Genomic DNA, 15,937 nt, shown 5'->3' on the forward strand with positions numbered 1-15,937 from the left:
TCATTTGCGAACTATGCCAGATGAGCGTTTGCAATCGTCGGCATGCCCTTGACATACAATAGTGGCTACAAGACCGAAAAAATTCTTCGGACACCCTAATTAAGGAGGCCATCGAAATAAGACTACCATAAAACAAGCGTTCAGTATATGATACGATTTTATGGGGACAGGGTTGTTTCTTTCCTATAATAAGTATGACAAAACTGCTGTTTAAGTGATAATTCCAACTTTCACTTACCTTAACTGAAGCTGCTCTCAGAGGAATCTTATGCATACTGGCGCCTGTTCGTGCATTATATACGTACAAACAATCTCTTGCACCTTTATCGGCTCCAAGCACGACAATGTAACTATCGTCACATGTTACAACTCCAGGTTTAAATGGCACACCAGGAGTACATCTCACTGGGTACTCGAATGAATATAGTTTCGTACCTTCTGTAAAAAGGGCAACAATTATCTCAAAAGGTTTGCAGCAACAAACTTCAGTGCATTTACAAGCAATAGTATGAAGGCAACTGCAGGTGCTGAATTTTAATTGCGCAATATTAATTTGCTAGTCGCTAGCGCAATTCAAAATAAGTCCAAAATTTCCAGTAGTATGTTGTACAAAATTATTTGTTCACAGATTTAAACAAATTAAAAAGCTGAATTATGTATACTACACAGAATATCGAGATCTGACTCAATCAGAAACCGTTTACGTCGAATGAGAATAATATGGGCCATTGACAGCAGAACTAGTGAAACATGAGAGCTATTTTTGTGAAAGTTAAATCTATTTCCCAACACAGGCTTTTTAATTTATTGAAACAAATCTTTTATTGCAACAATTACGAGGGCAGTTCAATGAGTAATGCAACACATTTTTTTCTGAAACAGGGGTTGTTTTATTCAGCATTGAAATACACCAGGTTATTCACCAACCTTTTAGCTACACAACACTATTTTTCAACGTAATCTCCATTAAATGCTACGGCCTTACGCCACCTTGAAATGAGGGCCTGTATGCCTGCACGGTACCATTCCACTGGTCGATGTAGGAGCCAACGTCGTACTGCATCAATAACATCTTCATCATCCACGTAGTGCCTCCCACAGATTGCGTCCTTCATTGGGCCAAACATATGGAAATCCGACGGTACGAGATCGGGGCTGTAGGGTGCATGAGGAAGAACAGTCCACTGAAGTTTTGTGAGCTCCTCTCGGGTGCGAAGACTTGTGTGAGGTCTTGCGTTGTCATGAAGAAGGAGAAGTTCGTTCAGATTTTTGTGCCTACGAACACGCTGAAGTCGTTTCTTCAATTTCTGAAGAGTAGCGCAATACACTTCAGAGTTGATCGTTTGACCATGGGGAAGGACATCGAACAGAATAACCCCTTCAGCGTCCCAGAAGACTGTAACCATGACTTTACCGGCTGAGGGTATGGCTTTAAACTTTTTCTTGGTAGGGGAGTGGGTGTGGCGCCACTCCATTGATTGCCGTTTTGTTTCAGGTTCGAAGTGATGAACCCATGTTTCATCGCCTGTAACAATCTTTGACAAGAAATTGTCACCCTCAGCCACATGACGAGCAAGCAATTCCGCACAGATGGTTCTCCTTTGCTCTTTATGGTGTTCGGTTAGACAACGAGGGACCCAGCGGGAACAAACCTTTGAATATCTCAACTGGTGAACAATTGTGACAGCACTACCAACAGAGATGTCAAGTTGAGCACTGAGTTGTTTGATGGTGATCCGTCGATCATCTCGAACGAGTGTGTTCGCACGCTCCGCCATTGCAGGAGTCACAGCTGTGCATGGCCGACCCGCATGCGGGAGATCAGACAGTCTTGCTTGACCTTGCGGCGATGATGACACACGCTTTGCCCAACGACTCACCGTGCTTTTGTCCACTGCCAGATCACCGTAGACATTCTGCAAGCGCCTATGAATATCTGAGATGCCCTGGTTTTCCGCCAAAAGAAACTCGATCACTGCCCGTTGTTTGCAACGCACATCCGTTACAGACGCCATTTTAACAGCTCCGTACAGCGCTGCCACCTGTCGGAAGTCAATGAAACTATACGAGACGAAGCGGGAATGTTTGAAAATATTCCACAAGAAATTTCCGGTTTTTTCAACCAAAATTGGCCGAGAAAAAAAATGTGTTGCATTACTTATTGAACTGCCCTCGTATTTCACATTACTAACCACTTTCGGACGTTGTCATTTTCAAATGCTGCTATAATATCCAAAATAAACAAATCAATGTGAATCACCGTAGTGTGACTCAAGTTTTATCTCTGGATTTCAGTATTCAGATTAGGCCATTCCTAATGGAGAATATATATTTGTGTTGCCAGTTATTTTTAATTATTGTTTGCTGTACCAGAAATGTTGCGTTTCGTAAAATGATTCTCATTTTCACAGGATGTCTAGTACCTGATCAAAGGTCGAGAGGTCCGTCTGTTGACAGTAAGCCATTCACTTATTTCGTTTTTACATTTTAAACACCTCATCAACAAAAACATAGTGCGATATGCAACATTTCAGAAATTGTAAAGTTATTGAAGTGTTTAGCTAAAGGCAGCAGCAGATTTCACGCAGTATATTTCAGAATAGAATCCAGTCAGCCTTATCAGGCGTTAGTTATGCACTGATCCCTTTGTTTATAAGTACATTTATGTACTTGTCAAAAGCACAGCTAGTGCCAGTTGCTGACCTGGGAAGCAATGGTTTACAGCCTAACAACTGGGGTCGATCTGTCACTTTCGGTTCCAGAAATACAGCATTTCAGTATTGATATTGTTAGAGCTGGAGAGCTACTCTTTCAGAAGCCAAGAAGACAGAGAACTCCCACCATTTCTAAAGAAACAACAGTGACACTGGTCCAGAATCGTTTAGAATAATCATGTAATTGCCATCTTCGATGTAATCCGTTTGTGATTGTCGTGACCTAATACTCGTCTGTTTGTAACCTCTCTCCATGTATTGCAGTTCCCTTTACACTAATTTCCATGATTTCTACACGATCAAGGCACTGTTAAATACTAGTTTCCATCTACTTTTCTATGAAATACAAGTTTCTCCTTGCTGTCCTGTTCTAACTATATATCCGAAGAATTTAAGAGTAGCATAGACTTACAGTCATTGGAAGAATGTGTGCGTCCTTGACGATCTGGAATTCTTTTAAAGTGATTGTATAATTAGTTCTGACCACCCATTCGATCCGACAGAGACTATAATTACGTGTCATTCTGAAGGTACGGAAGGTACGTATTCTGTGTCGAGGTTTGGGGGTAACTTCATTACAATTCTGAATGATACTATTTGTTGATTTAGGTCCGGCAAGAGAAGTTGTTTCTAGCCATTCATATACTCCTCTGTTTTTTTATGAGCACAGAGAAATAAAATTATAATGCCGTGTTCAAAATTTTGAATCCGAACAATTTTAGTAAATCTCTACAACTCGCTGATATTTCTGGGGATAATCCTACTCCCGAAGTGACCAGTCACACGATGTGTGTCATAATTTCCCATTACATAGAAATTTAATTATCTACGAGAATCGCTATAAGGTTAAATATCGACTTCCGTAACTTCAAAATAACAACAGGAAATCTCAAAATGAAACTGATACGTTTACTAAAACACATAGGATTCCAGTGCCACCAATTGCCACGATAGCCCGATTTTCCATTTTGATCAGTTGAGAGTATCTGGTGAGCTGAGGTCAGTGGAATAGCGATCTGCTGAAAATTACAAAATAAAATTCGCGTGTCTTAAAGGGGCAGACAATGCCAGAATTCAGATTCTCGTCCACGAGTATCGAGTGATACTACCGTCTGTATGTATCAATACTACGACTTTCAAAAGAGTAAACCTAAGTAAAATGCTCGTTTACTTCATCAAATAGGCGCTAAAATGTAACGGCAGAATAATGTAGATTTAAGGAGTCTGAGAGGTACTTAGCCTTTCTTTCACTTTTTTCTGTTTTAAAAATTTCTCAGTTCATTGCATAAACGGCGGTACTGCATTAGGGGGAGGGAATAAAAAAGGAAGATTAAGGGTTTTTTGTTTATGAAGCATTAGCATCCACAGTGAATAGTGAAATTACAGCTTTGCGAACACGAGTAGCTATCTTTAGCAATAAACGTAGGAAGAAAATCATTTTTTAATTTACGGGCTGCCAAGCGTGTAATACCAAAGGGCAATGAGGCGATCACTATTTTCCACTGGATATGAAAACTCACTGTATACGTCTCTGAAACCACTAAAGGGTCCTGACGTCCCTCGCTGGGCCACAGAAGTCTGTCAACAGGTGACTCGATTGAATGAGTTGCGGTACAGCTAATGTTCGAGCTGTATATCGGCTTCGCATACTGGCAGACCATTGGAGATCACCGATCCTGATTACCAACTGGTCCTAGGTGAGCTTTTGGATGTTTAGCGAGTGTTTGGGCGCCTCTCGTTGACACTGATACGTCCAATCAACGTCGCACATACGTTAGGTTATTATATCACTTGCACTCGTTCTTGTCGTCAAAGCGATGGTGTGCTTTCAGTCAAATGCCGGTCTGGTTCCCACGAGAAGAACACGAACGATTTTCTTTCCCGACTTTGCTCAATCTTTCCCGACTTCGTCGACAAATTCTTAAGCTCATACATTTTTTCCTTCAGATCAGTGAGATTTTTTAACAACGTAAAATCCCCTTCATACAGTACTGAGGATACAAACCAAATTCCTCACACCGCTATCGCTTGATATGAATGCAAATAAGAATTATGGCACATGATGGACTACATGTTCCGGGGTGCACCAGCGCCACGCCGCTAAGCCATGCTTATCAATAGCACAGCCAAGCTACTCTTTGCTGAATCCGTCGGATATAGCAAAACTGGCATGATACAATAATTCTCCACACATTTTCTGTCCAGTCATTAACATCGATTCTGTGTGGATGCTGTGCTCTCCGTAAAACTAAAAAGCTGCAGCAAGATAATAATTAACAAGTCTATGCTACTATTAATATCATATTAAATAATGATCGTTGAAGACATTGGGTATTGTACAACAGTAAACGGTATCACAACATACACATATAGTTTCAGTTAATAAGAGCAAACAAACACTTTTCCTTACCAGGAATAGACCGCACGACTCCCGTCGCATTAACACGCATTCCTTCATTACTTCCTTGTGTTGCTTCAGACTTTGAGACAGCCAGAAATTTGGCTCCACCTTCGAGTAGAGTAATTTGTTGAACACCAGGCTGTTCGTCTTTGAACAGAACTTGCTCAGTTAGACGGTTCCATATCAAGATGTTTCCAGATTCTGCGGACACGATGTATCTGTAACAACGTGCAGTATATGATATACTTCCAACTAATGGCATGCCAAACATCAGTAAGGAAACTGTATTACAAATAGGTGCATTTCAGTTGGTTTTGTCATAAAATACATGTAATACGCCTTTGGTATGGGGTAAATTCGCGGTTACAGAAATGATAAACATTTCTCTATAATTCTTTCAGACTTATTGGCTCCAAGCTAGTCTGGACACTAATGGAACATGACACACACTCCCCGTTATTCAAATAAAATCTCTACTCTTGCAAACACCTCGTCAATTCTTCTATAGAGTATTGAAGGATTACGCGTAACGACGAATGTTTCAGTTGATCGTGACTAAATAACGGGCTACGAACCCAAAGTTTCGATGTTTCTGTAGACACCCGTCTGGTAGCGGCCCATTTTATTGTACTGTCACAGGAAGCCTCACATCTAGTCACAGCACCAATTAGTTGGCAAGCCAGGGATTCAACCAAAAACTGTACTCAAGGCTGTAGATCAATGGATGACCGTCCTCATCGCTGATGAGTCCCGGTTTGGTACCAAAATGACAGTATTTTTTTTTTATTTAGCCGGAAACCAGAAGCCATTCTCCAACGAACTCCCGTTAAAGGGATACTTGCCAATGAGTCAGTGCCTGTGTGTATTCTTTAACAGATAACAAATCTACAGGTGGACGCTCAGACCTAAATGTCTTTCCACGTGAGACTGTTGGCTGCAACATCCCTGATGTTAATGAGCGCTCGTTAGCCTGTGCCCCAGGTTACGAAACCGACTGACATGTCTTGTACAGAAATCTTTACATTAAAAAAAAAATCAGCGCGTGAGATAGCCAACTCGATCTTTCGTCTGAATCCCATAATGCATGTTTGGGATGATCGTGGCAGACGTTTGTTATTGCTTGCAGTCCTAATCCCCAGAAATAGCCTTGCTCTTATGGAGCTCATAAACAGTATCATTAACAGCTCCACGCATCACTGTGTTGCTGCGTTGCTCCTCGCGGTTGTACCACTCCGCATTATGAATTGTATGGAGCAGTGATTCCATGTTTCATGTGCACCGTGTCGCCTACATTTCACTCTGCGTAATTTTCGTAGTATCAACAAGTATCCGTGTTTTAACTTATGGCTATATTGGAATGTTCCCTTCACTTATTGAAACTGGTGTACTTTACAGTTAGAACCCAAGTAAAAGGACTCAAATGATGAAAGGTTTTTAGAAGTCTATCATCTCTTTATTTATGGCTATATTGAAATGATGATTCTGTTAATATTTGAAATGTTCCCTTCATTTACTGAAACTGGTGAACTTTACAGTTAGAACCCAAGTAAAAGGCCTCAAATGATGAAAGGTTTTTAGAAGTCTATCATCTCTTTATTGAAAGATCATGGAGTAGATCCAACCTACTCCTCGAAAAACTGTTGTTTCAGTGCATTTACTAATATGGTTGCCTTCTAATACTCTTCCACTTTGATTCGAATGGAAAGTATACTATAATATGTTGTGTAGCTCACTGAAAGAAGTTACCTGACCTAATTTTCAGAAGAGTGTAATTACCTAAAGTTCTCACGTTACAGAGAACACAATGTTACGTAAGGGACAGATTCTTGGTTCACTCAGTTGCATACAGGTACACGGTAGTTCAGCTTAGAGTGGATATCAGGATATAACGAATGTAAAATTTTTAGAAACCAGCATATGCCGGATCTGAAGCTTGTACGGGAAACGACGTTCTGCGGTAATAAGCACGTAGAATGAAAATTTGAGAGGCTATTTTTTTATGAAATATGAAACATTCAGATCAAACCTGCTACTTTTAAAATAAAATAGAACTGTTAATAACCATCTATTTCTGATACTCAGTACCTATTCAGAGTCTTTAAAAACTATTCGTAAATCTAAGATGAACTTCGAATGTCGTCTGGTAACAAACTACTGGGGTAACGTTAATAAGAGGTACGTATGTGGACACTTAGCAAAGAATGTTCTAACGCGTGAACATTTTTACGCTGAAGGTTGTGTGACGACGATTTTTTCACGTTAATCAAAATATGTAAGAAAGGTTTACAACAATAAATACTGTAACACATCTTTCTCCTGACATAATACTGTTTCGCATGGCCTGTAGGTAATGAATTGTTGCTCATAGGAGATGTGGCACTTCATACTATGGCTGGACATCTTTTCTAATGCCATAGAGCCAACATAACTGAAAAAACCCATTATGAGATACGCCACTGGTCTACGAATAGTGTGAATTCTGCTTTATATGTTTCCATGTTTAACTATTTGTGTGTTGGATTTCTGAAGCGCAAATAGGGAACTAGTCCAGCATTCACCTAAAACTGGTTTACGAACTGCTGAAAAAACGCGGATAATATGCCTTGTATAACAGACCTGTGATTGTAAATCTGGCCATCAGGATACTTAACTCTGTTCTGAGCAAGCTAGTGCTGTGTGCGTTGCGCCATACGAGAAGACCTCATTACCACACTGACGGAAATGGAAAATGTTGCACCACAAACACCTGTACCGAACACTACCACACTGATACTCCAATATTTCCATATATGTGGCAAATACTGATTAAAATTTCATCTACATACGAGCTTAATCTCGGTACAGGAAAATCCCATTAGTGCAGGTGAATACAAGGTCCAATCACATTAAGGTGACCACCGCCCATGTTCGACATCAACGTGCAATAATCACTCACAGACGGCATGTAGCATCACTAGCAGTGGAGGGTACATAAAGCGTGTCAGTGGGATGCGGAAAACAGTACAGTCGTTGTCGTAACGCGGAAACGGAGAGATTTGTTTGACGTCGAAAAGGGCATGATCATTGGCTTTTGGGCCAAGTGTAGAAGCATTACCGAAACGGCTAAGTTAGTAAACAGCTCGCGTGCTGCTGAGGTTAAAATATGCCGTGCACTGCAAAACGGCGCTATCCAAAGCTGGTACCGAGGCAACTGTGGCGCACCACGGGCTATTACAGATGACTGGGGTAAAAGACGACAGCAAAAATGTGTACGCGCGAATGGACGTGCAACTGTTGAGGACTGAGCGCCCAGATGAACCAAGGGGCTACCAACAGCGTCTCCTCAACAAGTGTTCGGCGAACGTTGCTGCGTATGGGCCTCCGCAGTAGGTGCCTGGTTCATACACCCATGATGACTGCTGTTCAACGGGGACTAAGGCTGGAATTTGCTCGCCAATACCGCAACTGGATGTCCACTTAGTTGCGATTGGTTTTACGCTCCATCGGACAGCTGTCCGTTGGCGTCTGGAATGTGCAAGTACTTGATCACTATTGGGTGTCTAATGTTACTGGAACTTTTCAGGCGGACATTGCAACAGAGTATGTCCGGAGGACATGCGGTTTCGGCTTATCGTCGTTTTTTGGACTTTGAGACCGCCATCAGGAACGTGGGAATATCATACCGACATATCGCACAGACCGTTGGCTGTAATTCAAATGCTGCAGAACTGATGGTGACGAGATGAACTCAGGCCAACAGTGTGGTAAGAACAGTTGATATGGCTCCTTCCACAAGGACTACACCACGAAAAGATCGTAGGATTGTTCGAGTGAATCTGGCTAATACACGGATTTCAACAGCGGACATCCTGGCGGGCAGCCAGAGAGCAACTACGAATCGTCGGGAACAGATTGCTGGCCGCTGGGTTGCGATTGTCGTTTATCGTTTACCGGTTACCGGTTACCGTTTACCGTTGACACCATGTCACAGACAACAGACTCTTGCATGGTGTGGGACCAGAGTCAACTGGAACATTGAATGGCATTTTGTAACTTTCAGCGATGAGTCTCGCTTCTGTTTGTAGCGGTCAGATAGGCGCCACAGTGCCCGTAGATGACCTGGCGAGAACCCACAGGAAGCAGCGATTCTCGATGGTTCAAATGGTTCAAATGGCTCTGAGCACTATGGGACTCAACTGCTGTGGTCATCAGTCCCCTAGAACTTAGAACTACTTAAACCTAACTAACCTAAGGACATCACACACATCCATGCCCGCGGCAGGATTCGAACCTGCGACCGTAGCAGTCGCACGGTTCCGGACTGCGCGCCTAGAACCGCGGCCGGCGTGATTCTCGACACTTGTGCCTCTCCAGCTCGTGGGATCATGGTGTAGGGAGCTATTGGATATGACGAATGGACTGATTTGGTACTTTTTGAAGGAAGACTGAATTCCCGCTAGTAGACTGTGATCAAAAGTATCCGGACACCCCCAAAAACCTACGTTTTTCATATTACGTGCATTGTGCTGCCACCTACTGCCAGGTACACCACATCAGCGATCTCAGTAGTCAGTAGACATGGTGAGAGAGCAGAATGGGGCGCTCTACGCAACTCACGGACTTCTAACGTGGTCAGGTGATTGGGTGTCACTTGTGTCATACATCTGCACGCTAGATTTCCACACTCCTTAACATCCCTAGGTCCACTGTTTCCGATGTGATGGTGAATTGGAAACGTGAAGGGACACTTCAGCACAAAAGCGTACAGACCGACCTCGTCTGTTGACTGACAGAGAACGCCGACAGTTGAAGAGTGTCGTAATGTGTAATAGGCAGACATCTATCTAGATCATCACACAGGAATTCCAAACTGCATCAGGATCTACTGCAAGTACTATGACAGTTAGGCAGGAGGTGAGAAAATTTGGATTTCATGGTCGAAAGGCTGCTCATAAGCCACACATCACGCCGGTAAATGCCAAACGACACCTCGCTTGGTGTAAGGAGCGTAAACATTGGACAACTGAACAGTGGAAAAAAGTTGTGTGCAGTGAAGAATCGCGGTACACAATGTGGCGATCCGATGGCAGAGAGTGACTGTGCCTCGCGGGATTAGCCGAGCGGTCTAGGGCGCTGCAGTCATGGACTGTGCGGCTGGTCCCGGCGGAGGTTCGAGGTCTCCCTCGGGCATGGGTGTGTGTGTTTGTCCTTTGTTGTTTTGCGTGGCACTGTCACAGCATAGGCCTGCATTGGTGTTTTAAGCACCTTCTTGCTTCCCATTGTTGAAGAGCAATGCAGGGATGGCGATTGCATCTTTCAACACGGTCGAGCACCTGTTCATAATGCACGGCCTGTGGCGGAGTGGTTGCACGACAATAACATCCCTGTAATGTACTGGCCTGCACAGAGTCCTGACCTGAATCCTGTGGAACATATTTGGTATGTTATGGAACGCCGACTTCGTGCCAGGCCTTGCCGACCGACAACGATACCCGATACCTGTCCTCAGTGCAGCACTCCGTGAAAGGCTAAGGGTGGGCCAACACCATACTGAATTCTAAAATTACCGATGGAGGGCACCACGAACTTACAAGTCATTATCTGGATACTTTTGATCACAAAGTGTATGTGATAAGAATGGGTAAACTTTGTTTTTATATCCTTCATGACCAGGGTAGCGGAGAGTGTTTTACATTGGTACGTTTTTAGACTTCCGCTGCCCTGTAATAGAAGCTTAATGTGATTTTTAAAGGATGCTTTCACTTTTCATGTAGTACAGTCTTTTTCCGAAATTACAAATATTCTCCAGAAGTCAAGGTTTTTCCAAATGTGAAAACATGCTCCAAGATAGAACATGGTCACGTACCTAGGAACAAATATTCGATTGAAATTTAGGAGCGTTGCAGTCGGGAAACTCATGTCAGTACTGTATTTAATATTCGATCTTTTACATTATTACTCTACTACAGACCAATAATCATTAAGTGAAATCAAATTAAGCAGAAATACTAAACAAACACCAGTTACAAGTCAAATATATTTTGAAATAAAAAGTATTGGAAACTATCACAAATTTCCATCATTCAAAACACGTAAAACTGTCACATCAAAGAAATTTAGTTCATTCGCAAGTACACATGTTCCATTGTAAAAGACCTTCTTCTGTTTCAAGATTAAGGATGCTGCACAACCGACGAAGTACGGCTTAACTGCCCGCAAGTTATATAAATAGTTCTAAAAATACACAGCATTTTACACTCCATAAAATTCTGTACCTGAAGAATTAACAATATATTCCAAACAACATTAATACATTATACAAGACGTATATGTGGGGGGGGGGGGCACTAAACAGAAATTCGGCACAAAACACAACATGATGTCTAAATTCAATAAAAACTGTAGAAAATGGTGGAAAATGGGTATTGCGGTGCCTAGTGGGCATTCCTTTACTCGAATCTAAAACCTGTCACTAGAATAAATTACCAACCAAAAATCGTCGTGTGTTCCTAGATACTCTATCTTTTACGTACAACATTCTCCCCCACTAAAAGCCATATTCCAGCAGTATAATGCACGATTCCTCAGTTCACTTTGAATAGTGTAGTGATCCCTGACCGGTCTGCCCAGTACCCTAATTTGTCACCCATAGAGCATCTCTGCAACGTTCCAGCCAGTAATCTTCACATACTGACACAGCACCCCCTTCAGGCATGGCAAGGAGTTCTGTTTCTACACCTACATGGTTACTCTGTAATTGATACTTAAGTATTTGGCAGAGGGTTCACAGGACCCCTTTCAGCCTATTTCTCTACCTTTCAACTCTCGAAATAGCAAGAGGGATAAATGTAAAATTAAATCTTTCCATCCAGTTATGATTTTTCTTATTTTATCACAATGGTCATTTCTCCCTAAGTAGGTGGTAGTCAACTAAATATTCTGCCATTCTGAGGAGAAAGTTGGAGATTGCATTTTCATGAAAAGAACTCGCCACAACGAAAAACGCCATTGTTTTAGTAACTGTCACCATAACTTGCCTCTCGTACCTTTGTAGCATTCGAAGACACTTGCTCCCATATCACAACAAATACAAGACCGTATTATTGTCCATGCCCGTGCCCGCACTCGTGTTTATGACGGACGTAAGTTTCTCAAGGAATGAAAGTAAAATAATGTAAAACCAGTTATATGATGAATCTTCCCACAAAGTTCGATAAATGTAGGACTGGTGTTTCATAGAGTGACCCTTTCCACTTCCATCAGCATATTTCACTACAATATCGGAAACAACGACCCAAGATGTACACTAACAGAGAAAATCGCAACACCAAGGAGGAGTCGTGCGACATAAATGGTTTGGTAGACGTGTTTCTACATCTGAAAGATGATTTATGTTCAGATTTCGCGCCAGTCACGTAAGAGTCGGGCTAATAGAACCACTATGAGGATGCCAATCAGGTTTGCTTTAAATACATGCTATAACAATCGTGAGCGTCAGTTACCTTTGAGATTTGATATGGTGAGTTGATGTTAGCCAAGATGCCTTTAAGGCGACAAGGACGCCATTATTAACACCTCACTGAGTTTGAACGAGATCATATAATAGGGCCACGAAGAGCTGGATGTTCCTTCTGCGATATTGTGGGAAGACTTGGCAGGAATGCAGCCTGTGTACATGATTGCTGGCAGCGGTGGTCACGGGAACGTACGGTTGCAAGAGGACGAACGGCCACGTGACACTACCGAGAGCGAAGACCATCGCGTTCGGTTATAGCGCCGGCCGAAGTGGCCGAGCGGTTCTACATCTACACTCTTGGAAATTGAAATAAGAACACCGTGAATTCATTGTCCCAGGAAGGGGAAACTTTATTGACACATTCCTGGGGTCAGATACATCACATGATCACACTGACAGAACCACAGGCACATAGACACAGGCAACAGAGCATGCACAATGTCGGCACTAGTACAGTGTATATCCACCTTTCGCAGCAATGCAGGCTGCTATTCTCCCATGGAGACGATCGTAGAGATGCTGGATGTAGTCCTGTGGAACGGCTTGCCATGCCATTTCCTTCTAGCGCCTCAGTTGGACCAGCGTTCGTGCTGGACGTGCAGACCGCGTGAGACGACACTTCATCCAGTCCCAAACATGCTCAATGGGGGACAGATCCGGAGATCTTGCTGGCCAGGGTAGTTGACTTACACCTTCTAGAGCACGTTGGGTGACACGGGATACATGCGGACGTGCATTGTCCTGTTGGAACAGCAAGTTCCCTTGCCGGTCTAGGAATGGTAGAACGATGGGTTCGATGACGGTTTGGATGTACCGTGCACTATTCAGTGTCCCCTCGACGATCACCAGTGGTGTACGGCCAGTGTAGGAGATCGCTCCCCACACCATGATGCCGGGTGTTGGCCCTGTGTGCCTCGGTCGTATGCAGTCCTGATTGTGGCGCTCACCTGCACGGCGCCAAACACGCATACGACCATCATTGGCACCAAGGCAGAAGCGACTCTCATCGCTGAAGACGACACATCTCCATTCGTCCCTCCATTCACGCCTGTCGCGACACCACTGGAGGCGGGCTGCACGATGTTGGGGCGTGAGCGGAAGACGGCCTAACGGTGTGCGGGACCGTAGCCCAGCTTCATGGAGACGGCTGCGAACGGTCCTCGCCGATACCCCAGGAGCAACAGTGTCCCTAATTTGCTGGGAAGTGGCGGTGCGGTCCCCTACGGCACTGTGTAGGATCCTACGGTCTTGGCGTGCATCGTGCGTCGCTGCAGTCCGGTCCCAGGTCGACGGGCACGTGCACCTTCCGCCGACCACTGGCGACAACATCGATGTACTGTGGAGACCTCACGCCCCACGTGTTGAGCAATTCGGCGGTACGTCCACCCGGCCTCCCGCATGCCCACTATACGCCCTCGCTCAAAGTCCGTCAACTGCACATACGGTTCACGTCCACGCTGTCGCGGCATGCTACCAGTGTTAAAGACTGCGATGGAGCTCCGTATGCCACGGCAAACTGGCTGACACTGACGGCGGCGGTGCACAAATGCTGCGCAGCTAGCGCCATTCGACGGCCAACACCGCGGTTCCTGGTGTGTCCGCTATGCCGTGCGTATGATCATTGCTTGTACAGCCCTCTCGCAGTGTCCGGAGCAAGTATGGTGGGTCTCACACACCGCTGTCAATGTGTTCTTTTTTCCATTTCCAGGAGTGTATATCTACATTTATACTCCGTAAGCCACGCAACGGTGTGTGGTGGAGGGCACTTTACGTGCCACTGTCATTACCTCCCTTTTCTGTCCCAGTCGCGTATGGTTCGCGGGAAGAACGACTGTCTGAAAGCCTCCGTGCGCGCTCGAATCTCTCTAACTTTACATTCGTGATCTCCTCGGGAGGTATAAGTAGGGGGAAGCAATATATTCGATACCTCATACAGAAACGCACCCTCTCGAAACCTGGCGAGCAAGCTACACAGCTATGCAGAGCGCCTCTCTTGCAGAGTCTGCCACTTGAGTTTGCTAAACATCTCCGTAACGCTATCACTCTCACCAAATAACCCTGTGACGAATCCCGCCGATCTTCTTTGGATCTTCTCTATCTCCTCCGTCAACCCGATCTGATACGGATCCCACACTGATGAGCAATACTCAAGTATAGGTCGAACGAGTGTTTTGTAAGCCACCTCCTTTGTTGATGGACTACATTTTCTAAGGACTCTCCCAATGAATCTCAACCTGGTACCCGCCTTACCAACAATTAATTTTATATGATCATTCCACTTCAAATCGTTCCGCACGCATACTCCCAGATATTTTACAGAAGTAACTGCTACCAGTGTTTGTTCCGCTATCATATAATCATACAATAAAGGATCCTTCTTTCTATGTATTCGCAATACATTCATTTGTCCATGTCAAGGGTCAGTTGCCACTCCCTGCACCAAGTGTCTCTCCGTTGCAGATCTTCCTGCATTTCGCTACAATTTTCTAATGCTGCAACTTCTCTGTATACTACAGCATCATCCGCGAAAAGCCGCATGGAACTTCCGACACTATCTACTAGGTCATTTATATATATATTGTAAAAAGGTCCCATAACACTCCCCTGTGGCACGCCAGAGGTTACTTTAACGTCTGTAGACGTCTCTCCCTTGATAACAACATGCAGTGTTCTGTTTCCTAAAAACTCTTCAATCCAGCCACACAGCTGGTCTGATATTCCGTAGGCTCTTACTTTGTTTATCAGGCGACAGTGCGGAACTGTATCAAACGCCTTCCGGAAGTCAAGGAAAATAGCATCTACCTGGGAGCCTGTATCTAATATTTTCTGGGTCTCATGAACAAATAAAGCGAGTTGGGTCTCACACGATCGCTGTTTCCGGAATCCATGTTGATTCCTGCAGAGTAGATTGTGGGTTTCCAAAAACGGCATGATACGCGAGCAAAAAACATGTCCTAAAATTCTACAACAGATCGACGTCAGAGATATAGGTCTATAGTTTTGCGCATCTGCTCGACGACCCTTCTTGAAGACTGGGACTACCTGTGCTCTTTTCCAATCATTTGGAACCTTCCGTTCCTCTAGAGACTTGTGGTACACTGCTGTTAGAAGGGGGGCAAGTTCTTTCGCGTACTCTGTGTAGAATCGAATTGGTATCCCGTCAGGTCCAGTGGACTTTCCTCTGTTGAGTGATTCCAGTTGCTTTTCTATTCCTTGGACACTTATTTCGATGTCAGCCATTTTTTCGTTTGTGCGAGGATTTAGAGAAGGAACTGCAGTGCGGTCTTCCTCTGTGAAACAGCTTTGGAAAAAGGTGTTTAGTATTTC

General features: G+C 43.9%; 1 protein-coding gene across 1 annotated transcript in view; it reads right to left on the minus strand.

Moving 5' to 3' along the window:
• LOC124556328 (NACHT and WD repeat domain-containing protein 2) overlaps positions 1-15,937 on the minus strand; it is a 314,048-nt gene that overhangs the window by 37,539 nt on the left and 260,572 nt on the right. The window contains exons 24-25 of the mRNA XM_047130299.1: positions 5,125-5,333; positions 239-438 (exon numbers count right to left, since the gene is read on the minus strand). Coding sequence (XP_046986255.1) covers positions 239-438; positions 5,125-5,333 — 409 coding nt within the window. The remainder of the gene's footprint in view (positions 1-238; positions 439-5,124; positions 5,334-15,937) is intronic.

The sequence above is a fragment of the Schistocerca americana genome, chromosome X, assembly GCF_021461395.2.
Source record: "Schistocerca americana isolate TAMUIC-IGC-003095 chromosome X, iqSchAmer2.1, whole genome shotgun sequence".
Classification (NCBI taxonomy): Eukaryota; Metazoa; Arthropoda; class Insecta; order Orthoptera; family Acrididae; genus Schistocerca; species Schistocerca americana.